The sequence below is a fragment of the Marmota monax genome, unplaced genomic scaffold (assembly GCF_021218885.2).
Source record: "Marmota monax isolate L192 unplaced genomic scaffold, Marmota_monax_Labrador192_F-V1.1 WCK01_AAM20220418_F8-fsc00024, whole genome shotgun sequence".
NCBI classification, from domain to species: Eukaryota; Metazoa; Chordata; class Mammalia; order Rodentia; family Sciuridae; genus Marmota; species Marmota monax.
In genome coordinates, this window is record NW_026695224.1 from 35,397,630 (window position 1) to 35,423,695 (window position 26,066).

The 26,066-nt window shown below is 65.8% G+C and overlaps 1 protein-coding gene across 3 annotated transcripts in view; it reads left to right on the plus strand.

Annotated features, from left to right (window-relative positions):
• Zfpm1 (zinc finger protein, FOG family member 1) overlaps nucleotides 1–26,066 on the plus strand; it is a 56,055-nt gene that overhangs the window by 18,232 nt on the left and 11,757 nt on the right. For 2 of the 3 annotated variants that reach the window (XM_046434594.2, XM_046434595.2), the window contains exons 2-4: nucleotides 3,923–4,054; nucleotides 6,185–6,313; nucleotides 23,459–23,592. In XM_046434594.2, the coding sequence (XP_046290550.1) occupies nucleotides 3,923–4,054; nucleotides 6,185–6,313; nucleotides 23,459–23,592 (395 nt within the window). Of the gene's footprint in view, nucleotides 1–3,922; nucleotides 4,055–6,184; nucleotides 6,314–15,954; nucleotides 16,391–23,458; nucleotides 23,593–26,066 lie in introns of those variants that run through there. The other variant, XM_046434596.2, reaches the window with a different exon arrangement.

Sequence of the window (26,066 nt, forward strand, 5' to 3'; positions counted from 1 at the left end):
GTGTCCTGCTGAGTAAGACCGGGGTGAGGGGCCCCTGGACGCACCTTCCAGAGGGGTCTGTGCCCGGCAGCCCACGGGGCCCCAGCAGCCGGCACCATGGCTGGCAGGAGTGCTCCTGAGCCTGCCCTGTTCCTCACACTGCCCCGGCCCACGGTGCCGTTCTCAGGGGACTTGCCCACCCCGCGTAGCCAGGAGGGCCTGGGGACGGCCCCGGGAGCCTGGGTCACCCTGTCTGGGCCCCTGCAGCCTGGGGCATCTCCTCCCCACCAGCGACCGGCTTCAGCACGCCACCCCCAAAGCTGGGAGGAGGCCGCGTCTGGTGGCCAGCGGGGACTGGGAAGGGAGTGGGGACGAGCCCCCGTATGGAGCTGTCTCCTTAATTCAGTTCTAAAGCATGAAAACAGGGAGTTGATGAAATCCCGCTATCAGTGCTGAGCCAATATGCAAAGTATCTCACCCCAATCAAATAGCTATTATGTTTCCATTTCCAATCCCGGTCCGGCTTAATGAGCAGGGGACGGATGGGCGCGCGGGCGTCTGCTCACTGTGATAACCAGGGGCTCTGGGCACCACGGGGGCCACGCCCAGCCACCCAGCTGCTGGTGACCACTGTCATGACCCAAGGATGTCCCCTGGGCAGGTGTGTGGCCTTGGGCCCCAGCCAGGCCATGAGGTCAGCGTCTGCCTTGCTGCCCGTGGCACTCAGGGTAGGGGGTGTGGCCCCAGGCAGCACTGAGGTTGGGAAAGTGTTGGGGACAGGCCTGAAGATGTGCCCCAGGTCCCATCCTCCCCGAGGACCACGAGCAAGCTGGTCACCTTGACGGGCCTCAGTTTGCTCACCCATGATGTGGTGTGACTCAGCTCTCCTCTGGGGGGTGGAACTGGGGTGGTGTGACTGCCTCAGGATCCTGCCTTCCCTCCACCCTCCCTGCCGCCGCAGGTGTCCCCTGCCACCACTCCTCCGCCACCCTCTCTGGCCCCCCACACGTTGCACACCTCCCCCTACATCTGTCCACCAAACCCTGTGCCTTGATTTCCCCATCCGAGATGAAGACTGTCGGGTGACCTCGCGGGGCTGCAGGGGCGGGAGGTCACAGGAGGTGCCTAATGACACCGCATGTGCCTCCCGTGCCTCAGGCTCTGCTGGGCCACGGGTGGCAGTGTGTAGCGATAGTGACAGCTGGTGTTCACGGAGCCCTTACCACGGGCACCCTGAGCTACACTGAGCAGGTGGGAGCACGTTCATTCTGCAAGGTGCAGCTGGGGTGGCTTCCATTTGTAGCCCAGGAGACCAAAGAGACAGAGAGGTACAGTAATTGGCCAGAGGTCACACAGCAAGGACACAGTAAGCATCTGTCCACCTGCCTGGCCATGGGTTAGCCTGGCCCAGCTATTGGGGTCTCTGAGTAGCATAAAGGTTCCCAGAGGGACAGGGCCTCTGTTGGAGGCAGCAGCATCCAGCTGTGGCTTGCCGATGCCCTGGCCACCTGACAGCTCTCATGGCCCCGGTGTGTCTGGAAGGACGATGCCAGCTGGGACTCCAGCTCCCGGGAGGCCGAGACGGCCGGGGGCAGGGTTTGCCACGCCACAGCCCACTGGGGGCTCAGTGCGGGGCCGGCGGTCTCTCCCACACCCGTCTCCTGGGCCCTGTGCAGAGCAGTGCCCTTGTTCCCCCAGTGGAGACCCTGCACAGTCCGCCCCGGGCATCTGAGGCCCACGTGGCTGGGCGCCGAGTCGGGCTGCCTTCCTGGGGGCCGAGGCAGGGCTGGGGTGCCTGATGCACACCCTCCGCCCCGTGCTCTGGTCCCCGAAGCCCCCTGGTCCCCATTTGCAGAGCAGGCGACAGAGGCACTGAGGTCCCACAGCTGTGCACAGGAGGGACGCAGCTCTCGAGGGGCCGGGGGCTTCTGCCAGGGCCTGGGCAGCGAGAGCCTTCTGGCCCTCTGGAGGGTGTGTCTGCTCGGGGCTGGCCCTGCTGGCTTCCACTGCAGCACTGATTGAGGGGGGCCACACAGGTCAGGCCCTGCCTCCTGGGCACAGGTGGACCTTCTGGGGTGTGCCCACTGCCCATCCAGGCCTGCCCCGTGGGCACATTGATGGCAGCTCCAAGGAGTTCCTGGAGGCTGAGCCAGTGTGTCCAGAGGTCTCGCCATGCTCTCCCTGAGACCCGCCATGGCTCCCTAAGCCCCAGGATGAGGAGGCTCTCCCCCTGTGGCTCCGCGGTCAGCATCATGCCGGGGCTGTCTCGGGGCCTGCGCCCGGGGCCTGTGGCAGCATCCCCCTGGCACCCTCTCTGCACCCCTTCCTGCTTGTGCTCCTGTAACTGGCTGCTGTTTCCAGCGAGGCCACCGTGGTTGTCTGTCTCTGCAACGCGTGGAAGTCCCAGGCAGTGTCCCAGGGTGTGTCCCCTCACTCTAGAACATGGCTGGCCCTCGAGGTCAGCGGGAGGTAGGAAGGTGGAGCCTTGGTCACAGTTGCCCATCCACCTACCATGAGAGAAGAGTCCCAACAGCTGCCCACCCTCCTGCGGACTGCAGGCCTCAGGGTCGGCCTAGAGCGTGCCACACTGGCCCCTGGGTCCCAGCCCTTGGAGATCTGTCCCCTGACCTGGACAAGCATCAGGGACCCAGGGTGGGCAGCAGTGCTGGACTGTGGCCAGGCGTGGGCCTGGCTGTGTCCCCCTCCATGAGCTACATCTTCCGGGAAGGAGCTGTGAGCGAGAGGCCCTCTCGAGGGCAGACCTGGGGCCACATTGTCTGGGGTGGCACTGGATCAGGATGAGGGTCAGGAGCCCCGAGCCACAGAGGAGCAAGTCCTGGTGGCCTCCCCGCTGCCCCTCACTGTCTCCAGAGACTGAGCTCAGCCCCCGGGCCAGCCCCACGCCCCGGGCTTCTCCAGCACAGAGCGCGGGTGCTACCCTGGCCCTGCCCTGGTCCCGTGCCCCTGACCCCTCCTGACTCCTCTCCTTTGGTGGCAGGGGCCTGGCTGTGGTGGGGTCTGTGGCTTCCAGCCGCCCTGAGTGGGTGTCTGTGAGTCAGGAGGCTCCACAGCTCCTCCATGACCAGGGGATGAGTGGTGTGGGCCAGTGATGGACAGCTCAGGGATGGACAGGCATCCAGGCCAGGGCCTAGGGCCAGGTAGGGTTGGGGCTCGTCCTCGCCGTCACACAGTTGACACCTCCGCCTGATGTCATGGGCTGCACCCCAACCCTGCTCTCAGGCCCCATGGTCACTCAGGGTTGAGCACCTGTCCCCTGGGATGACTTCTGCCCTTTGAGGGGCTCCTGTCCCCTGCAGTCTCTAGGGAAGGGAGCCCAGGGCCCAGCCCTGCCCCCACCCCGGCTGGCCCATGCCTGTCGGTGGTTGGTTGGTCCCCCGGGTTCTGGGCATCTCCTCCGCTGGGCCCTGCTGGGCGTGAGTCCCCAGCCTCGGGGGCTCCTGTGAGACAGCTGGACATAGGAGGTGCTGGGCGTAGGAGGGACACTCTGCGGGTGTCCCTCCTCGAGGCCACAGATGGGTGTTGGGGCCTTGGGGCCAGAAGCGTGGGTCTGTGGGATGGGAGTGCTGGCCCTCAAAGGCCAACCAGAAGGGGCCCCGTGGCCGTCCCCACACTTCTGCTCAGTGGGGCAGGGCCATCGGGCGGGAAGAGGCACAGGAGGGAAGGGACCTGTCCTGGTAAGAGTGGAGTCCATCTGCCAGTGGAGGTCAGGACAGCAAGGAGGGCCAACCCCAGGCCTGGGAGTTGTTTGGGGCTCAGACAGAGTAGGTGGAACAGGTCTCGGGGACCTCTGACCTCAATGGCGGCTGGCCCCTGCCCGGGGTGATGTGGCCACAACCCGGGCCAACGCTACCCAGGCACGGAGCCCGTGCCTGCACCCAGATGGGCCACTCTCCTCACTGAACCCCCTGGGCTGTGTCCACAGGTTCCCTCGGAGACATGGAGGCCAGAGAGGAGGAGGCCCAGGCCACGGAGAGCAGCCTCACAGAGCAGGAGGCCACAGCACCAGAGCTCCAGGCCGCAGGGGGGCCCAGGCCCCCGAGTCCACCCAGCACAGGTGAGATGCAGTGTTCCACTCCCCAGGCCCACCCACTGGCTGGGCCTCGGGTGCCTCAGCCCGACGACGGTGTCTGCGGTCCAGCCACCCCTGGGGCAGAGGCCTCCCAAGGAGGGAGGGGCTGGGCGGCCAGGAGAGGACAGACGGACCCACAGTGAGCACGTGGCCTCAAGCCCAGCCCTTGCGCTGTGGGTGGGGAGACTGAGGCCAGAGGGAGATGGAGGCTCTCAAGGGCTGCTGAGAGACTTTGAGAAAGCCACCCGCTGTCAGCCTCAGCTTACCCCATGACATGGGGATTTGGAGGGCCCTGGGGTCTGCCGAGGGGTGGCTCACTGAGTGCTCTGCTCGGCCTCGGCACAGAGTGGGTGCTCAGTACACAGCACCTCCTATTGACCCCCTACATACTACATCCCACTCCACAGAAGGAGGATTGAGACCCAGAGAGGTTAAGTGACTTGTCTAGGGGCCCTTAGGACTGGCCAGACGCCCACATACCAAGTTCTGGATTTGGTTTCATTCTCCTGGCCTCTACCCCAGGCACCTCCAGACTCTCCTTGGGCTCTTCTGCTGGCGGTTCCAGGGTTGGAGTGATGCTCCAGCTGATGCAGACTTGGAGGAGACCATACCCTCCTGGGAGTGAACCAGCCTGACTCCCAGGAGCCTGCTCAGGGGCAGGGGCAGCAGGAAGAAGGGCCACTGAGGTGGAGGCACCAGGAGGGCATGTCCCCATGCTCCAGAGAAGGAAGCCGTCCTGGGGACACAGCGCCCCCCAGGGAGGCCGGGTTCCCTGCAGTCTGAATCACCTCACTGTCCTCTGACAGGGTGATGTGGCCACAACCCCGGCCAGGTGGAGGGTGGGAGGGGGCGAATGACCCGAGTGCAGGTGGGTCGGGGCCGGAGAGAGACCCCAGGGTGTGTGGTGCTGCCTGTGCGAGGTGGTCTGCGGGAGCTGGGTGCCGAGGAGGGATGGGAGAGCACAGGCAGACCTTGATCCCTGGCCAGGAGTGGGCCCTTTGCCCTGGGAACCCCGCCTCAGCACTTCTCAGGCCAGGTGTCAGGGTCCCCAGGACAGCCACAGGCCGGAGTCCCCCCACATTAGCCCAGATCACTGCATCCAGCAGGCTGGCCCCAGCCCCACTGGCCAGCAGCAGCCCCTGGGGTCACAGAGCCACCAAAGTCGTAGCCAGTCAGGCTCGTCACCCCGGGCTCACCTAGACTCCCCTCCCAGGAGAGCTAGCAGAGGGGCCTGGCCCCAGGGCTGTGCACATCACCCCAAGCCCGGGCTGCACATCTGGGAGCCGCAGCACCGGAGGCTGCCCGGCCTCTGTCACCATCTGCACCACTGGGTGCTGATGGAGGGGCCGGGCAAGACCTGCCAAAGGGCATGTGGCGGGTTGCCGTGGACTTTGCCCGGCCGGCCTTCCGGGAGCCAGGCCCTTTATCTGATTTGGGAGCTGGGGCTGCACAGGGGGCGGGGGCGGGGCCAGGGCCAGGGAAGGAGCTGGAAAACACAGCCAGGGCTGCACCTGGCACCGGCCGGTGATAACGCAGCGATGGGCGCGATAAGGCTGCGGAGCCTATGCGCTCAGGCGGGCCTGCGCTCCCTCCCGGTGGCTGGAGCTCAAATGCCAGCCACTTTGATTTATAGCCAAAAATAATAGGACTTTTATACTGCGTGATTGATTTATTTGATGTTAATCACACCCTTATCTCGGGTATTAATAATCTGCCGGGCGTGTGACGTCACCGGGGGGCTTTATGGGAGCGCATCGATTGGGGGCCGGTGGTTATCAGGCCCCGCTGGAAAGGCAAATATGCCCTTTGGGCTGGAATTGGGTGCAGGGCCTGGTGGAGGGGCCACTGCCGGCAGAGACCAGGAGCCGGGGGCCACTCGTGCCTCTGCCCTGGCACACCTGTGGCCTCTGCTCTAGTCACCCAGAGCAGCTGGACTGGCAGTCGCAGCTGCAGTCAGTGAGGGGTTTCAGAAGGCCCAGAGGGAATGCTGGCTGTCCCCTTCATCCTCTCCAACTTGAGCCAGGAGGCCTCAGTTTCCCTCCCGGCCTCAGGAAGGGCAGCCCGGTGCCCAGGGGCTGGCTCGGCAGGGATGTGATGGTGTTTTCCCCTCTGCAGACACAAATCCACCCTCAGAGCCAGCGACCCCCACGTCCCCAGGAGGCCCTGAGGAGATGGAGGAGCAGGAGCCAGAGGCCCGGTCTCAGGAGGCAGCCGCGGCAGCAGCCAGCCCCTGGAGTGGGCCAGGTAACCAGCAGGTCCCCAGGGCAGCCGTGGCCCGGCTTCTGGAGCTGGGCCACCCCCGGTTCTTAAGTCTCTGGAGGTCCATGGGGCCTGTGCAGCTGGCCGTGTAGCGGGTGGTGTCTGGATCCCAGCCACACGGGGGCAGAGAGTCACCTGGAGGATTCCTGGAAGACAGGTCTGACCTGGCTGGGAACGAGGAGCAAGTGGTGGTGGCAGAAACCCTGTCCCCAGGAAGGGACTCAAAAGGGCGTGTCTAGAGCCACCTGGGCCCAGGCTTCGCAACAGAGGGGCTGGGTTCCAAGCCTGCAGTGCCCTGGGTAGGGCAGGGGAGGACCCCAACCCTGAGTGGCTGCAGCCCCACCCAGGACAGGCTTGGCTGCCAACTGGGTCAGGCCTGGGCCTGGAAGTCCCCGAGGGCTGGTCACGTCACCCCTGCCCTGCGACTCACTCAGAGCCAAGCTCTGACCTCAGAGGTCCTGAACACGTCCCTGTGGCCACCCCTTCCAGGACTGGCAGATTCCATAGACCTGTGACTGTAGGACAGGCCAGCAGCCAGGCGGTGCTGCCCGGTCAATCAGCACTGGGCCCAGCAGCACATTCGGGGTGGGTACCAGGCCTCCTGCAGAGCTGGCCGGTGAGGGAGGGAGGCCGAGAGGTGAGGTCCTCGGGCAAGGAGGGCATCAGAAGAGGAGCCCTGCACGCTGCAGGCATTTGCCGAGTACCTGCCTCGCACGCAGGGCTGGGTGCGCGGGGCTGGGTGCATGGCTCCTGGCGGAGCAGTTGCCGACCTGAGGAGAAGGCGCGTGGAGAGGGCTGGCCCTGCTGGCCATCGGGAAGGTTCTGCTGAGGCAGAGGGGCCCAGGGGCTAGGCTAGCGAGGCCAGGAAGGCCTCCTGACGGGACGCGTGGGCTCTCCAGAGAGCACTGATGGATGGCAGCCCACGTGGGCAGGGTGGCCGGCGCGCGGGGGTGCTGGCCTGGGGGCTACACCAGGGTGGTGGCCCCACAGCCTGTGGAGACCAGACCCACACACTGCGTCACCCCATGGGGTGTGGGGCCGCCCAGGAGCAGGGTGCCAGGCAAGGCGGCCCTGGGTCCTCGCAGCCAGCGGCCCCAGGGCTCTCCTCTGCCACCCCAGCAGCCAGTGACAGGCAGGGCAGGGCCGGGTGACCCGGCAGAAACCTCTAGGGGACGCCTAGAGCTTCAGGTCTCACAGCCCAGGGTCCCACGCGGACCTTTCCCCTCACAGGAGGGAGCCAGGGGTGGGCAGCAGGCCTACGCTCAGACTGCCCGGCTTCCCGTCCGCTTCCCCGTCCTGAGTGGGTGGCGAGATGGGCCTCTTGTCCTCCCACCGCCCTGCATCCCCTCAGCCAGCATGGCCTGCTGTGGACCCCGATGGCCACTGGGCAGCCCAGCAGTGTTGCCCCCACTCCTGGAGGAGACCCCGCGCGGGATGGAGAAGGAGTATCTGAGAGCACCAGGCGCCCCAAGCCCAGGCTGCCGGCTAGTGGACGTCACTGCCCTCAGCACCTCCCTGCCCAGCCACGTGGGCATCGGCTGTCCCCTTGCTCAGTCAGAGCCCTCAGGCGGCAGGCCGGTCTGTGGAAGGCTGGGCCAGGGTGGCGGTGGGCCGTGGTTTGGGGCTGGGCTACGCCCCCGTGTTTCCTGCACTATTTGCATCCCCGGGGCTGGAGGCGCCCTATCGGCTCCCGCAGATACGAATTTCTGTGCAGTGGGCAGTGATGGGCTGATCAGCAGCCACCGGCCAACCGCTGCAGTGGCCGCGGCCTATCAGGCCCCGCACAGGCTGCGCTTATCGCCTGGTGGGCAGCCGGGGGCCTCAGTGGGCTCTTATCTCGGGGCCGCCCATGCCGACATTGGGCTTCACCAGGGTCAGGGCCTGAGGGCAGTGCCCAGCTCGGTGGCTGACCCTGCAGACTGCCGGGCTCTCCAAGGTGCCCCACCTCTGTCCCAGGCCCCACTCTGCGCGGTCCTGTGCGAGCCCCGTCTCCCCCGTCTCTACCTTGACCCCTGACCTGCTGCAGTGCAGGCTGGGCACCCCCTGGCCTGGGCGCCATCCCTGGAGGCCCCTCCGCCAGTCTCTATGGAGGGCTGTGGGACTCCAGTGCAACTGCATCTGCTGGCTGCGGGGAGGGACTGTCACATCCCAGAGCCAGTGTCCAGGGCTCAGCTCTCAGGAGGTGCTCTGTCCACACTGCCCTCCGCTGTCTGGACATCCTCACACCTGCCTCTCAGGGCTGCCGTGCAGTGTGGCCCAGAAGGTGGACATCGGCCCCTGCAGAGCCGCCAGAGTCCCTCCCTCCTGACCGTGGGGTCAGGAGGCCGTCCTGCCTCCTGGTGGTCCTGCCCTTGATCAGATGGCCGAAGCCCCCCGAGGACTCACACGGCAGCACAGTGAGGCCTCGGACGCCAGGGCTTCGTAGACACTCGAGTGCTGCTCCTGGGGCATGCGGGTGGCCAGCGTGGTCCCATGCCCTCCTGCCCACCTCGTGCCTGTGGCCTCAGACTCCAGGATCAGGCTCTGCACCTTGCCCGCTGCCGTGGCGTCGCTCCTGAGCACTGCAGCTTCGAGCCAGAGCAGTGGGTGAATCTGAGGCAGGAGCCCAGGCCCTGGTGCCCTCAGGCAGGCTGCTGACCTCTCTGGACCTCAGTCTCCTGCTCTGTCCCACTGTGATGAGGGGACCCATTAGGGCCCTCGGGCTCGTCATCCACCTGTGACACCCTGGCTTCCTTAGGCGTGGGAGTGTGAGGCAGGTTTGCGGACACCCTGCAGCGGCTGAGAGCACCCTGCATTCATGCCTGGACAGCTGACCGCAGGCAGGGGAAGCCACTTTTGCTCCCTATGGCAGCAGTTATCTTAGCCTCCAGCAGAACCAGCCATGTGGTGACACTAAAGTGTGGCCTCAATGTCCTGCTCTGGGCAGCAGGGACAGTGGCAGACCTGTCTGGGGCCACAGGGACGGAGCAGAGGCCCACAGGCTGCAGTGGGCTGTGGTGTGCCACAAGGTAGGGGTGACCAGACCAGCCCTGCCCTCAGTGCACTGGGTGAGGAGTAACCATCCCCAGGATGACCGTGAGGAGCCTTTCAGGGTGAGACGGGATCCTGCCGTCAGACGCCCCAGGAGGGCCAGGCTCAGAGCTGGGGCACGGGGGTCCAAGCCTGAGCAGGGGCAGTGAGGACAGGGTGGGCCTGGTGGACCTGAGGTTGAGCAGAGCCAGCACTGGAGCAGGGCCCCGCCAGGCCCGTGTGGCACAGCCTCCCCTGGCCCTGGGCTCTAGGGCTACCCTCGCTTGGCCACCACCTGGTCTCCCTTGACCCCGAGCCTGGAGTCCACCTGGAAAGGAGAGGGTGCTCAGGCAGGGAGGTTTGAGCTGTTTCTGAAGGGACTGGGGTGATGGAGGGATGGCTGTGTGATTCTGACACGCAAAGGCCAAGAGCCATAACCAGAGTCTGCCACTGCTGTCCCAGCAGCCAGGTCCTGGGCAGTGGGGACACACCGTGTCCCGCTCCCCCAGCCTCCCCAGGTAAGGCCAGTAGAAACTAGATGGCTGGACAGAGCTATGAGGGTCCACGCCCACACCACCTTGGCCCACACCACCTTGTCCACACCACCTTGTCCACACCACCTTGTCCTCACCACCTTGGCCCTCACCACCTCGGCCCACACCACCTTGGCCCTCACCACCTTGGCCCACACCACCTTGGTCCTCACCACCTTGGCCCACACCACCTTGTCCACACCACCTTGGCCCTCACCACCTTGTCCACACCACCTTGTCCACACCACCTTGGTCCACACCACCTTGGCCCTCACCACCTTGTCCTCACCACCTTGGCCCACACCACCTTGGCCCTCACCACCTTGGCCCTCACCACCTTGGCCCTCACCACCTTGTCCACACCACCTTGGCCCACACCACCTTGGCCCTCACCACCTTGGCCCACACCACCTTGTCCACACCACCTTGGCCCTCACCACCTTGGCCCTCACCACCTTGTCCACACCACCTTGTCCACACCACCTTGGTCCTCACCACCTTGGCCCTCACCACCTTGGCCCTCACCACCTTGGCCCTCACCACCTTGTCCTCACCACCTTGTCCTCACCACCTTGTCCACACCACCTTGGTCCTCACCACCTTGGCCCTCACCACCTTGGCCCTCACCACCTTGGCCCTCACCACCTTGGCCCTCACCACCTTGTCCTCACCACCTTGTCCACACCACCTTGGTCCTCACCACCTTGGCCCTCACCACCTTGGCCCTCACCACCTTGGCCCACACCACCTTGGCCCTCACCACCTTGGCCCTCACCACCTTGGCCCTCACCACCTTGGCCCACACCACCTTGTCCACACCACCTTGGCCCTCACCACCTCGGTCCACACCACCTCGGCCCTCACCACCTTGGCCCTCACCACCTCGGTCCACACCACCTTGGTCCTCACCACCTTGGCCCTCACCACCTTGCCCTCACCACCTTGTCCTCACCACCTTGGTCCTCACCACCTTGTCCACACCACCTTGGCCCTCACCACCTTGGCCCTCACCACCTTGTCCACACCACCTTGGCCCTCACCACCTTGGCCCTCACCACCTTGTCCTCACCACCTTGGTCCTCACCACCTTGTCCACACCACCTTGGCCCTCACCACCTTGTCCTCACCACCTTGGTCCTCACCACCTTGTCCACACCACCTTGGCCCACACCACCTTGGCCCTCACCACCTTGTCCACACCACCTTGGCCCTCACCACCTTGGCCCTCACCACCTTGGTCCTCACCACCTTGGCCCTCACCACCTTGGCCCTCACCACCTTGGCCCTCACCACCTTGGCCCACACCACCTTGGCCCACACCACCTTGTCCTCACCACCTTGGCCCTCACCACCTTGTCCTCACCACCTTGGCCCTCACCACCTTGTCCTCACCACCTTGGTCCTCACCACCTTGGCCCACACCACCTTGTCCACACCACCTTGGTCCTCACCACCTTGGCCCACACCACCTTGTCCACACCACCTTGGTCCACACCACCTTGGCCCTCACCACCTTGGCCCTCACCACCTTGGCCCACACCACCTTGGTCCTCACCACCTTGGTCCTCACCACCTTGGCCCTCACCACCTTGGCCCTCACCACCTTGTCCTCACCACCTTGGCCCACACCACCTTGTCCACACCACCTTGGCCCTCACCACCTTGGCCCACACCACCTTGTCCTCACCACCTTGGCCCACACCACCTTGTCCACACCACCTTGGCCCTCACCACCTTGGCCCACACCACCTTGTCCTCACCACCTTGGCCCACACCACCTTGTCCACACCACCTTGTCCTCACCACCTTGGCCCACACCACCTTGTCCTCAACACCTTGGCCCTCACCACCTTGGCCCTCACCACCTTGGTCCTCACCACCTTGTCCTCACCACCTTGGCCCACACCACCTTGGCCCACACCACCTTGGCCCTCACCACCTTGGCCCACACCACCTTGGCCCACACCACCTTGGCCCTCACCACCTTGGTCCTCACCACCTTGTCCACACCACCTTGTCCTCACCACCTTGGCCCTCACCACCTTGGCCCACACCACCTTGGCCCACACCACCTTGGCCCTCACCACCTTGGCCCACACCACCTTGGCCCTCACCACCTTGGTCCTCACCACCTTGTCCTCACCACCTTGTCCTCACCACCTTGGCCCACACCACCTTGTCCTCACCACCTTGGTCCTCACCACCTTGGCCCACACCACCTTGGCCTTGCTTGGCTTCTGTCTTGAGGCAGTACTTGTTATCCCTTGGCCTGGTCCAGTAGCAGATGAAGGGGCTGGGGCCAGCAGGGCCAGGCCCAGAGGTCCAGGATCTCCTCCCAGCCTCAGTGGGACTGTGACTGGCCACCCTCCTCCACCAGGGCAGAGGACTCGGGGAACGGGCCTGGCCAGGTCCCTGGTGTGGCCCGGAGGTCCCAGACTGTGCCCCGGCCACCCACCTGTGCTGGCCAAGCCTCCCTCCTGCTCTGGCCCTGACTCCCAGGTGGGAAGGTCAGCTGAGGCCTCAGCAGAGGAGCTGGATGGGAGTAGGGAGACCCACGGGGTCCCTGCCAGCTCTGCCAGGTGGCACTTGGAGGGCCCAGGAGGAGTTGGGGGCCAGGGCCTCGGCAAGGGTCCCTGCAGCCCACAAGTTCTTCAGGGCCTGGAGCCCCTTCCTGGGAGCCTCTGTCCATGTTCACAGAACTTGGGCAGAGCCTCGAGGTGGACAGGGCCTGTTAGGAAGGGTACTAGGACGTGTGGTCCACCCTGAGGTCGGGCAGAGTGCAGTGCAGGTGCACATGTCCTAGGTGTCCACGTGCCCACTCCATGCCCAGGGGGTTGGCTCTGGGGATGCATCACCTGACCCAGGAAGATCCCCTTGGCCATCCCTAGATAGAGCTCTAGGTGCCAGGGTTCTCTGGACATGAGGGGCAGGCCCTGGGAGAGCCGCCTGAGCACCCCACAGTGGCCCGCTGCCCTGGGTCAGCACAGAGGGCCTGCTGAGGGTGGGGGGTCTCCTGCCTGGCCCTTGAGAAACGGGCCTCGGAAAGGGTGTGGTCAGCAGGTGGGAGATGGGCTGCCTCTCTGAGCAGGACCCGGCTGGCCACGGCTGGCCATGACCCTGGGCCCATAACGAGAGCCTCCCTGAGGAAGGAGGGCAGAGTGGGGCTCCCTCAGACTCCATGGGCTGGGGCTGGGGCAGGCTTGAGGAGAGATGGAACGGGCAGCATGTCCCTTCCACCAGGCCCTCTGAGGGCCTGGGCCACTCCTGGCAGCACTGGCCGGACCCTAAGAGGTGCTTTTTGTCTGGCTCCAGCCCAACCCTAAAGGCAGAGGTGGGAAGGCAACTGTCCCTGGGAACCGTGGTCAGCAGAGGGGATGCCCGAGGTCAGACCAAGTGTGATTTGTGGTGGATAGTAGCACCGTAAGAGGGCCCCAACCCCCATCTCTAAGCCGATGCCCCAAGGACAGATTAGAGTGGGGTAGGCATTTGTGCCAGAGCCAGCATATGCAAAGGGCCTGAGGTTCAAATGGCACCGTGCGGCTGGAGCCTCAGAGGCCAGGTGGGGATGGGAGAAATGGGGAGGTCTGGGCTTGGGACTGCACGGCAAGGATGAACCTCGTGTTCTGATTTTCTTCATGGTGCTGGAGATGGAACCAGGGCCTGCACACACTGACCAGGTGCTCTGCTGCAGAGCTGCCCCCCACTGAGGCCCTGAGTTCTTGGCTATAAAGTGAAGATTCTGAAGGGCTTGGGGGGCATTTGGTCAGCTGCCTCTGGAGAAGGGGCCAGGGCCAGAGCATCTGGGGTCCAGGGCAGAGGTGCAGTCCTATGGGCCAGAGGAGTCTGCTGTCCGTTTCCTGCCCAGGCCCAGTCCTGACCCCCTCCCGGGGTCCCTGGCTGCTGGAGGCTGGGAACGTCCCGTGGAGCGTGAGCTGGGCGTCGGGCTGGTTATCGGGGCTGCGCCCGGCTGACTGATCTCACAGGCCCGAGTCTCCACGTGAACCTCAAGGCTCCTTATCGGGCAGCGGGCGGCTGGGGCAGGACGGCCTGTCCTGATGGACAGCCCGGGAGATGGGCCGATATGCTGGCCAGCATGTGTGGGTGGGAAAAATCATTTCAGCTATTTTGTTATCGCGGCCTGGCGTTGCCGGCGATAGACCTATTTGTCTTAGATTAACAGGCGGGGGAGGGGGCGCTGGCAGATGACAGGGGTCAGCCTGGGGTCAGCTGCAGAGGCCAGGCCCTGCAGCTGGACGGGGAGCCACCTCTCCTGGGTGTCCCGAGGGTCCCCAGGCCCCCTGGAGAGTCCTGTTCCTCGCAGACCCTTGGCGGCTGGCGCCTGCCCTGACCGCCCTTCAGGCCCAGCAAACTGAGAGGCTGGGAGGGACCCTTCCTGCAGCCTGCACTTCCTCGCCCAGATGCGGGGCACACGCCCTGGGGGCAGGGAGAACAGATGGCCCGCCTCCGGGTGCGCAGGGGACACAGGCCAGAGGGCCCGGGCAGGAGGGCCGGTGGTCCGTTGGCCACACAGACCGGCCCCCAGGAGCCCCTGCTGTGCGTGGGAGGGTGAGGCCAACGGGGCCGCATCCAGCTGGAAAGGCCGTCCTGCCGGTGACGGGGTGCCTGGCGGAGTCCGAGGGCAGGGTAAAGAGGGACGGCAGCTCAGGCCAGGCCTCATGCCGCCTGTGCTCTTGGATCAGAGTTCAGAGGCCACAGGCTTCAGCCAGGTAGGTCAGGGGTGCTGGACGGCCGGCTGCCTAAGCCCCGGAGCCAACTTCCATCTCCGCCCTCAACAAGGGCGTTTGGGCCTCAGGGTCCAGGGCCTGTGGGAAGGGCCAGGGCCCCGGCCAGACCCGTCACTGTCCCCCACACTGCCACTCAGGGCGTCAGGTGGGCAGCCCCACCCAGGATGCCAGGACACTGCAGCCCACGGTCACAGGGAAGGGCGGGAAGTGCACCCTGGGCCAGGGGAGCAGGACCGCCCGGTCCTCCGCGCTGCATGAGGGCTCGGCAGGCTGGGGGGGCCACCGACACCCGGGGAGCAGCTCACGGGCAGAGCTGGGGCAGCAGGCTCCGAAAGCCAGGCAGGGACACAGGGAACTGAGCACAGGGCAGAGGGAGCCGGGCAATTCGCTCAGGGGAGGGGTCCACTGGCTGTCATGGGACAGGCCAGGGACAGGGAGGCCCAGAGACTGGAGAGCACCGAGGCCTGGCAGCAGCACTGAGGAGACCCAGGCCCAGGGCATGGCAGCCTGGACCCAGCCTCTCCCGGGACCTGACAACCATCCCTACAGGCCCAGTCCCAAGGGGCTCTCTGTGGACACCCTGCAGACAGGGTGAATGGACAGCTGGACGCCCAGCAGGGAGCGTATCTGTGGCAGAGGCCTGGCCTGGCTGCGTGCCGCGGGTGGCCTGCTGACCTCACCCACCTCCGGAGCCACTATCTGTGGCCAGGGCGGCCTATCTTGGCCACGGGCGCTAATCAAGCCGCTTCCTCCTCCGCCCTCCCACCGCTTCCTGCCCAGCCAGCTGTCCCCACAGCAGGCCCAGACAGTGCACAGGCCAGCCCCGCCTGGGGGAGCCCCGCTGCTGCGCTCCAGACACCCCTGCTGTCCCCTGCTGTCCCCGTGCTGAGGCCGGGGGTGTCTCTCACCCCTCCGAGCTCACGGCTTCTGGAGTAAGATGGGCACAGATTGGGCCCAGCTGGAAACCACCCCCCACTGCACCCACGGTGCCACCAGCGCCATCCCTGTGCCCTCCGTGAGCTGCCCCTGCTGTGGCCACTCGTGCAGCACCTCAGTGCCCCAGCCCCCTCCCCCACGCGGCCATTGTGCTTCTGTCCTCAGGCATGGCTGTCCCTGCAGGGTCACCGTGGCCAGCACCGTTACTGCCGGTGGCAGGTTGGCTCGTGGGCCCTGGCCCCGCAGACCTGCCTCCAGCGCCCCCCACGTCCCGCAGACCTATGGTCTGCTGTGCAGGCCAGGCTCAGGTCTCCTGGTCCGTGTGGGTCACATGGGCAAGGCCAGCAGAGGCGGGCCAATACCCACGTGGGCACCCTCCCCATCTGGGCTCAGGTCAGGTCCTGGCTGCCCGGGCTGTGCTGGGCCCCACAACACCTGGGCCTCCTCCCAGTGGGCGCAGGCGGCCCTCCCTGGAGGGGCTCGGCTCGGTCCCCAGGTCCCCAGGTCCCCAGGTCTGGCTCCTTCTCCACCCTGCCCAGTCACAGCAGCACTGCCCTCATGCCAGTGGGCAGGCTGGTACGTGGACTGGGCCCAGGAACTGCCCGCCACCTCCCAGGGCTCGGCGGTGCCCTCTGAGGCCCTGGCCGGCCCGCCGTAGGACGCTCTGTTTATCTATTTATTGCTCCTCCCTCTCCCCGTAACTTTTGATTTCCTCGCTGCGTTTTTCCATTACGATGACCGTGGACTCCACTGATAAGATCGGTCCCCAGAGATGGGACAAAGGGTCCGCCGTCGGCTCGAGGGCTGGTCATATCCTGCACGAAAGGGCCTGAGACGAGGTGAGATGCTATCGCAGACTTACTATGTCTCACGGGGCCTGCCCACCCCTGCCCAGCTGGCCGTCCTGGTCCCTCGGCCTGTCCCTCACCTCGGGCAGGTGCGGTGGGATTCCCAACCCCGTCCTGGCCACATGGTCTGGTGACAGCCCGCACTTGGCTGCCTGAGCTCAGGACCTACCCCAGACTTCCAGGAGTCTTCCCTGGAACACTGACTGGCCGTGGACAGCGCAGGTGACCTGGCAGCCCGTCCCGAGGGAGACAGGGAGGCTGCTTTGCCTTCTTCTCATCCCGCAAAATTTCTGCGAGAGGACAGGAAGGAACTGGAAACCCCTCCCTGGACCTCCTGCCCCCGTGGCCGCCCTGTGCCTGTGGCCGGTTCCTTGCCCACGGCCCCCCCAGGGCTCGGCCCTGTGGGCTGAAAGGACAGGCCCCTGCTCTGGCCAGCACTAGGCTGCTAAGGGGTGGGAGCAGCGCCCTGCTCCTGGTTCAAGGCCTTAGGGAGTGGCCACCACCCGGCTCTGCTGGACAGGCGGGCCAGATGCTTGATCTGGGGGACCCCGGGGACCCCTGAGGTTCCTGGCAGAGGCACAGCAGGAGAGGGCTGGGCCTGGGGCAGGACCCATCTTTCAGGCCCTCCAGGCCACCCCCTTCCCAGATAGTGACCTGCTCACACCTGGGTGTCCTTCTTCCCAGTCCCTCTCAAGGAAGGACAGCCCTGTGGGGAACCTGGGTTTGAGCTCCCAGTCACCCGTCTTACCAAGTGGTCAGGTCCTCGCTGACCCTCCATCTCTTCGTCTTGATGGAGCTAAGGCCACGAAAGTAGCCACCTGCTCCTCTGGAACCAGGATGGCTCTTCCCAGAGGAGAGGCCCTGGTCCCCCAGAGTCTGCTCCCCAGACACACTCTGCTGGACCCTCCCCTGGCAGAGCCCAGTGACCAGCCCATGCTGTGGGGTCTGGGAGCACTGTGACCCTCCTGAGGCTTCAGAGCGGCAGGAGTGTTCCTGGAACCTCTGGCCACTGACCAGACCCTCGCTGGCCCTCAAGCCCACTCTCCTGCCTATTTAGAGGCAATGCCCAGAGGGCACGCGAGCAGAGCAGCAGGTTGCCCTGACCAGCACTGGGCACAGGGCAGGCTGGCCAGGATGGGCCCAAGAAGAGGAAGGGACATGGGCCCACAGGGCAGGGGCTGGGCACCCCGGCTGGTAATGGCCAGAGAGAGCAGAGCAGCACTTCCTCTCACACCCCAAGCCGGACAGCCCAAGGCAGGCCAGGGGAGCAGGCACCCAGCCCAGGGCCAGGCCTCAGAGCCCAGGGGGCCATGGAGGGCCGCAGGTCCGTAGGCCCTGAGGCTCCTCCTGCTGGGCCAGCTGCCCTGGGCTGTGGAGGTATCTGGGGCCCTGTGCCACCCCAGTCAGGGCGATGGACCTCAGCAAGGCCCACTGCCCAGCAGGCCCCTCTGGAGGGAGATAGGGCCTTGCCCCACATGCCCCCTGCAGTCCCCGGTCAGGGAGCAGCCCTGCCCTGTGCAGCCTGCTCAGCCCAGGTGGACCCGCTCTGCCGGTCTCCGGGGCCAGGGTTCAGCCGATATCACAGGCTGGTGTCGCGTCAGAAATCAATACTGGCCCCCGGTGCCCCGGGGCTTGGGAGGGTTCACAGGCCCAGGGCGGGTGGAGCCCGGGCTGCAGCACAGGCAGCCCCCGTGCCCTGGCCCCAGCCCTGCAGACGATCCACAGCAGACTCCAGTTGCCCCAGACCCTGGCCAAGCCTCCTGCCTGCTGCCCCACGATGCCCGTGACGGGCAGCTTGACAGCGAACCTGCCCCTTCTGGGCCGCCTGAGCAGGAGGCTGAGCCCGGAGAGCTCAGCCTCTGCAGCTCCCAGGGGCTGGGGGTGGGCAGAGCAGAGGGACAGGCCCAGGCCCTCGCGCCCAGCCAGCTGCCCGACCTCAAGCACAGCCACTGCACTGTGTCCAGGCACGACTGGCCACCTTCAAGGGCCAGCAGTCCAGTGGGCAGACAATTCACAAGGGAGACGGGGCTCCCAGTGCCCCATGGAGGTGCCCACACTTGGAACCCTGAGACAGGATTCACTGCTCCCGTGCGCAGGAGGCCGCTTGGACACAGGCAGAACTGGGCTGCCGAGGCTCCCGCGTCCAGGCAGCACCTTGTGGGCCAGCCCTCCCAGCCCAGGCCGTGGCAAGCGCTGCACCTGCACCCACAGCCCTAGCACCGCTGCGCACCATCTTGCAGCCATCAGTTCCCAGAATGTCACCCACCTGCCTGCTCCACCCGGGGCAGTGCCCAGCCCAGAGGTACAGACACTGAGCAGACCTGGCTGGGTGGGCGGGCAGGCGAGAGCCACAGTTGTTGCTGCAGAGGGGCACTGTGTCCGGTAGTGGGCTGTCCATGGTCATGTCCACAGCACCCAGTTCTTGATAATAGTGACCAAGACTGACCACTGAATGAGGCATGCCCACGTGATGGTCAGCACAGCAGGTGGGCAGGACGTGCACTGTCCTGGGCTCCAGGCCTCTCATGGCCTACGGGAGCCCAGGGTCCAGTTTCCCAGCTCAGCTAGAATCCTAAATGGCATGAAGGTCAGAGTCTCGGTGATGACCGCTGACCCGTGTTTGCATACAGCAGGTGGGCAACACAGACCCTCCCCAGCACTCCAGGCCCCCTGGGGCAGGGTGGGAACCGGGCTCTCCGAGGGCCAGTCCCGGCCTTGGAGGGGCTCCGCCTCCCTTGCTGGTGCTCCTGCCCGGTGCCAGCAGTTCCTGCGGCCTGTCCTCTGCAGAGCGGTCACATCAGGCCCTCCACCTGGGCTCCCTCGCGCCCCCTTGCCCAGCTCAGAGGCTCTGAGTGGGGGGCCGCAGAGCAGCCTCCTCGCCAGCTGCCTGAGGAGTGGGATTCGCTGAGCGAGGCCGCTCGCTCACTGGGCTGGGGCCAGCCTGGGCTCCGCTCTGCTTGCTTCCTGCTGGACGCGCAGCCTCGGGAAAGTCCTTGGCCCCTCTACAGGCCTTCAGTGGAGAGCAGGGGACACGGCCACTCTCCCCATATCCTCCCACGCTGTGCTGCTCCCGATAGTCACTGGGGAGCTTGTGGCCTGCAATGGGCAGGGCCTCTCCAGAGGTGCTGTGGCCACAGGGACAGAACTGGAATCCGGTGCAGGCCCCTCTCCTATCCTGACATGGTGCTCAGGTGTGGTTTGATCCAGGGAGTACTCAGCCCAGCTGATCCCCACCTCCCAGTCGGCTGTGTAGCCTTAGGGAGTCGCTTGCCCTTTCTGGGCCTTGCTTTCATGTTTGTACGGGGTGGAAGCAAGTGTCCTTGGGGTCCACACAGTCTGCCTGCTGGCCTCCCAGGCATGCCCACTCTGCCCACACCCAGAGTCTTCTAGAACCTTGCCAGCCTGGGACTTTCCTCCCTCCCCCGCACTCCTTTTTCTTTCTTTTTCTGACTTCTATCAAAGGCAAACAGTGCGATCCCTGAGATAGGGCCGCTCCCCAGCTGGCCTGCGGGCCACAGGGCGGGGCGGGCAGGGGTGATGGCCGATTAGATAACTGGGCACCGGTGGGCACCCACATGCCGACCACAGAGCCCACTGTTCAGGGCGGGGGCTTCAGGCAGCTGGACTTTGTGCTCAAGAGGCCGACTGCAGCAGGAGACAGGGCCTGGCAGGTACAGGAGGGAGCCCAAGCTCACCCACAGCCTGCAAGCCGCCAGCAGGGACGAGGAGGCCTGGGACAAGGAGGCCAGCGGGGCCAGGGGGGAGGCCGGAAGGAGGGTGGGCTGAGTGCGCAGTGGTCTTGTCCGACTGGTCCACTCCTGGCTACCTGACCATAAGCCACGTGTGGCACTTTCTGGGCCTCCCACAGCCGCTGCCGTGCCCAGGGGAGAGGGCCACCCCAGGGCTGGGAACTGTGTGTGCTGTGGAACAGCGGCATCAGGGCTCTCCGGCCTTAGGGACAGGACCCAGTGGCCCAAGGTCACAGCAGAGGAGCCCCAGGCTTTACCCACTGTGTGTCTGGGGTGATAGGTCGCGTGTGCCCAGCGTGGCAGCCAGGCGACCCCCGGGGACGCCAGCCTGTGCAGGGCGAGGGGAGCCTCGGGCGGAGCATACACGGGCACCAGCCCGCGAGGCAGGACCCGCGGCAGCCTGCTTGTCCTGCCCGGCCCTGCCCAGGGCTCCCTGCTGGCCAGGGAGCTGCCTGCCTTGGGCTCCACAGTCCCGGGTGTCATCAGGGCTTGAGACCCCAGGACGCGGACGTCACATCAACCAAGCCTGCAGCCTCTCCCTCGGTTCCGGGAAGATGCTGGCGGGGCAGACGCTGTCCATCTGTGTGATTCAGCCCTGTCCTGGTGCTGCGCCTGGAGTGGGGGTCCAGCCCCCGGTGGGCAGCACAGGCTGGGCCACCTCAGAGGAGGCCAGTCTGCAGACGGGAAACCGAGGGGACAGCCACAAGACGGCACAGTGCCTGGCAGTGGGTGTGGAGTCCTGGCTGTGAGCAGGGCTGGGGCTCTGGTTCAAATCCCCACACCTGCTGGGCACCCTGGGGCTGGTTGCTTGTCCTCTCTGAGCCCCTCTTCTCCAGGCACTCACTCGCCAGGGATTGTGGCAGGACGGGCACTCCTGGGCAGAGGCATTGCCTGGTCTTCAGCTGGGGTAACGGGGGACAGGCGTCCAGTCACCGGCTGTGGCCCCATGAGGCTGCGACTTGCGTGAGCCCCACGCACCTTCTGAGCTGCAGTCATTCCTCGGGCCCCTGGGCTCACTGGCCATCTGTGCCCACTAGTCTCCCGCCAGCTCCCCCCAGGCGGCACCTGCCCACAGCTCGTCCTCATTCGTCCTCAGCCTGAGACTGAGCCCCACAAGGTGCCAGCTGCCAGGAGCTTGCGGCCTCGGCCAGCCCCACTGTCCAGATGCAGTGTGCCTCTGGCTGGGAAGGGAGCCACCGGGGCGCTAATGTCCGGACCGTGTTTTGGATGAGGCAGGCTGGGGCAGGACTGAGGGGACAAAGAGGTAGTCTGAGCACTGGACATTGAACATCACCAAGGCCTCTGGACAGTGGCAGGGGCTGTCCCTGCACAAGGCCCTGGGATGAACTGAGGCTGAGGCCACTGTGCTCCCTCACCGTCCAGGTGCCTGTGTGGCCCTGCGGCCACCCACAGGAGGTGACGTTTCAATGCACAGCCTTCAGATGGCCATCTGGGCCCTGGCCAGGGAGGTGGGCATGGTGATGACCAGTGTAGGTCCCCAGCCCCACCAGCTAGGCTCCGCAGGACCCCTGTCCTCTACTGGCCCCAGCAAGCCCTGGTACGGGTCCTGCCCAGGCCGGGGAGCTGCTGTCTTTATCAGCACCAGCCGTCTCTGGTGGGGCTGATACCCGGGAAGCGGGACAGCCACCGTGGGAGACGCTGGCCACACTGCTATCTGGGAGGCTGGCCATGGCCGCAGGCTCCGATTAGGCAGAGCGGCAGGCGGGGCCCCGGCTCTGACTCCTGCACCTCCCCACCAGGCTGGGCAAGACAGGCCCAGGGCCCTCTCCTGGCCACGGTGTGACAGGCAGGGGCCCGTGGACACTGCAGGCTGGGAGAGGGGGCTGAACTGTCCACACCTCGCCCTTGGGTGCCCCGGGCCAGCTGCCTCGCTCCTCACATGCTGAGTCTGTGGGGACTCTTTTGCTTGTCCCTGTGGGGCCCCAGCAGGGCCCGGGCACATGGGTGCTTCACTGGGGGGAGGGGGGGCTGTACAGACTGATGGGCAAGTGGGCACCTGTGAGCCCTCCCCTGGGTCCCCTGATGGCCGGCCAGTGGGGACCAGAGACATAGATAAGGCCAGGACGCGGGGACAGCGTGGGCCACCTGCAGTCAGGTGTTGGGTAGACCTGGACCCACTGCCATCCGGGGGCCTCTCAGGGCTCAGTTTCCTCATCAGAGCAGGGATAATGTGTTCCCCTGAGGCCACACGGTACTGTCCAGGCTTCCTCCCAACCCCGACGATGCCCATTCTAGTGTCCACTCTGTGCCAAGTCTGGAGAGGCCAGGCCCCCGGCATCCTGGGTGGGCTGTGGAGGCTGGGGTGGGCCACACGAGCAGAGTAGAGCCCACCTCGAGGCCCTCCAGCCCCTGGCTCTTCTCTCCTCGCACTGATAAGGGGCCCTCCCTCCGGGTGCTGGGCCGCTGCCATCTTATCTGGCCCGAGGAAGACAAAGGCCCAGGGGAGCGTCCCGCGGGCCTCCTGGCATATTCACACCTTATCTCTGCCATTAGGCAGCAGCTATCTGATGATCGCGCCCATTAAGGCCGCAGCTGCCAGGGGGCTCCAGGAAGCCGGGCCGCCGCGGCACTTCGGCCAGGGGACTGGGCCAGGCCATGTGAGGCCTCCGTGGACCTGGCAACCCCGTGGCAGGTGAGGCACGAGGTGGCCGGCCAGGGAGGCACCGCCCGCCAAGGGAGTGGCCACCACAGTCTTGTCCAGCCAGGAGGCCGAGGCTCGGGGAGGGTAGGTGACAGCCAGGCACGTGAGCGTCCTGTGGCCACCCACACATGAGCAATGTGAGGTGAAGACGGTGAAAATGTCCCTCTCCCGTCCCTCGCCTCTGGAGGCCAGAAGCCGCAGGCTCAGGACACAGCGCCCCCCAGAGGCTCTGGGAGCCGTGTGGCCATGCCCTGCGCGGCCGCCAGCTGCCCCCTCGGCCCCTCTGATCCAGGATGAGCTCCCCTCACGGCCCTGATCCCTCCGTCCCTGTGCCCAGGCACACCGAGGCCACCCTGAGCCCCTCAGGGCCCTGCAGTGTCGCCGGGTCCCACAGCCCCTCCCCAGCGAAGGTGGCTGACAGGACTCCCTGCCGTTGTGTCCGCAGCCACTGTGCTCCAGAGTCCCCCCAGGGCCAGGCTGCCCCAGAACCCCGGGCTCTGGCCACTGTCACCGCCACTCCGGCCACCCTCCCTCTCTGTCCCCCAACCCAGCTGCTTTGGGGGACTGGGACTGCGGACATGGGTGCGGCCCAGCGGGAGGCCACGGCGTCGCTCGACCAGGCCCACCTGACCCCGCGTCTCTCCGCAGAGGAGCTGGAGCCGGTGCTGCGGGACGGGCGGAGGTGCGTGCAGGCCCGACTCAGCCTCGCCGAGGGCCTGTCCTGGGGCCCGTTCCAGGGGAGCATCCAGACCAGAGCCTCGTCCCCCCGGCCCGCAGAACCGGTAAGGAGCCCACCCTGACCAGCCCGCCGAGCCGCTGCCCACCCACGAATTCAGGGCAGTGTTCAGCCCAGGGTGTGGGCCCCTCGGCCCCCCAGAGCCAGGCCCGGCTTAGACCCAGCCAGGAGCTCTGGCCATTGGTGCAGAGCCTGTCAGGAGACGGGACCTGAGGTCCTGGGAGCACTGGCGGTGGGGGGGACGCAGGACCTCTGGGACGTCAGGACGGGGTCCAGCCTCAGCCCTGGCAGGGAGGCCGGGCCACAGCCGGGAGAGGCATCCCAGGGAGCAGCAGGAGGGCCTCACCTCGCTGGGACAGTGCAGGGCCTGGAGAGGCCGGAGCCTCCGTGCCTCCTCCTGACAGCAGTGACGATCCTGCTGGGGACCCGCTACCTAGTGCTCTGGTCACAGGCCTCCCTGCCTGGCGGAGCCTTCTGAGGCAGACCCCATCCCATGCATTTGCTGGGTCTGCTTCTGAGGTCCCCCTGTTCAGGGTGGGTCAGGCTGGTCTCTTGCTGGGCCACAAAGGTCCCTTCCAGATGTGCCTCAACTGAGGAAGGCAGCCCTCGCTGAGCACACTGGGCAAGAGCAGGGGGCAGCAGCTGCAGACCTGTGCACGTGGGCACATCTTGAGCCCTTTTTATTTCCCGATGTGGTACTCAGGTGTGGCTTGATCCAGGGTAGGCACGGACTGGCCAGTGTCACACGATCTTGGGTTTCTTGGTCCTGAGGGTCTGAGGCAGCCTTCTTGGCGCCCTCTGCAGGCAAGGATGGAGCTGCGTGGGCGGGACGTCTCTAGCACCTGAAAGCAGAACACTGCCCTGGCTGTGGTAGCCCACTCTGACCCGACAGCGCGGCCATCTCAGCCTGGGGAGGCCCTGGGAGGCTCCAGGACTCAGGCACAGCAGTGTCTGACAATAAGAACAGGGCACAGCCCGGGACCCTGCTCACAGCGCCTCCAGCCGAGTGGGGGTCAGAGCCGGGCCAGGCCTCTCCAGGTTCACACGCAGCCTCGCTAAGGCTGCTGAGCCTCCGGCACAGCCTTTCAGCCACAGGTGCTGCCGGGGACCCAGGCTGTCCCTGCTCCAAGCTGTCCCTGCTGCGGACCCCAGGAAGGCCCTGCCCAGCCTGAGCCTCCATTTTTCAGCCTTTGGGACCCTCCGCCTGCCTAAGGAGGAGACGGGGACCGAGCAGCCAGCCGTCTGTGCAGTGTAGCCAACCGCAGCCCACCCACCAGGGCCCAGGCGGTTTAGAGGGGAGAAACCAGGGTAGTGCCTGCCCCTGGCAGGGTCGTCCGTGGGCTGCCACTGTGCAGGCCTGTTAGAGTGACAGCAGAAGCCCTGTGTGGGAGAGGAGGCTTGGTGCTGCCCTGGGCCTGCATGGAGATGAGCAGGCTCCGCAGGACACAGGGTGCTGAGAGGCGGAGCTGGGGGCGGCAGGACAGAAGCTCTGGGGGTCCACCCCTGCACTCCCACTGCGCCCGAGAACCTGTACGCAGTGACCAGGGCGAAGGCAGGAGGGCCGGGCTGGGCCTGGGGCGCCCCTTGCTGGATGGACAGGCACACTCCACATGCTATCCACGTGTGGCCCCGCCCTCCGAGGGGTCCACTGCCCCTGTTCTACAGATGACAAAACTGAGTCCCCAGAGGCTCAAGGCTTGCCCCAGTGACCAGGATCAAACAGCAGGGGGAGAGCTGGAGGACACCCACCCCAGTGACCTGCAGGTTCCCAGACAGCCTCCCCGCGGGAACCTCCCCGGGCGCCTGCCCCCTCCAGGGTTGCCCTTGGGCCCCAGGCCAGGTGGGCCTGGCGAGACCCGCCGAGGGCAGGAGCCCTCCCAGGCCAAGATGTGTCCAGTGCAGTGAGCCAAGCACAGACGCCGCTGGGGCCCTTGCCGAGGGGCTGAGAGGAAGCAGCTCCCTGCTCTGTCTCCTGCAGAATCCACCCTCGATTAACCCTTATCTCCCCAGCAGGCCCTATCTCTGCCTTGGCGCCGAGCGTCCAGACACACCATGCAGGATGATTGATTTCTGAGAGATACGCCCGCCTTTCTGATACTTCGGTTATTGTCTAAATATTTTTGCTAACGTTTCGGCGGCCCCTTATCGTACTGTGCTGATGGGTCCCAGCTCTCTCCCCCGGGCCTCCCTAGGAAGACATTGCCTCTGCCCCAGATTGTCCTATCAGCCGCCGGGCACTTGTCTTCTCTCTCTGGAGAGGGAGGAGGAGCGGGCACGGAGGGGATAGGACGACCCTCTCCCCCTGGACTCAGGCTGGAGTTAGGGCTGCTCACAGCAGGCAGGAGTTGGGGGAGGCTCCCCTCGCAGTGCCTGGCACCCAACATTCCCATCCTGGCACCCAGGAAGGAGACAGTGCCTTGAGGGGGACGGGGGGGTCTACCTTGCTGTCCCTTCCTTGAGCCAGCTGAGGTTTCTACCACTGCAAAACCAGGCACTGGAGAAGAGGACCCAGGGGCCCAG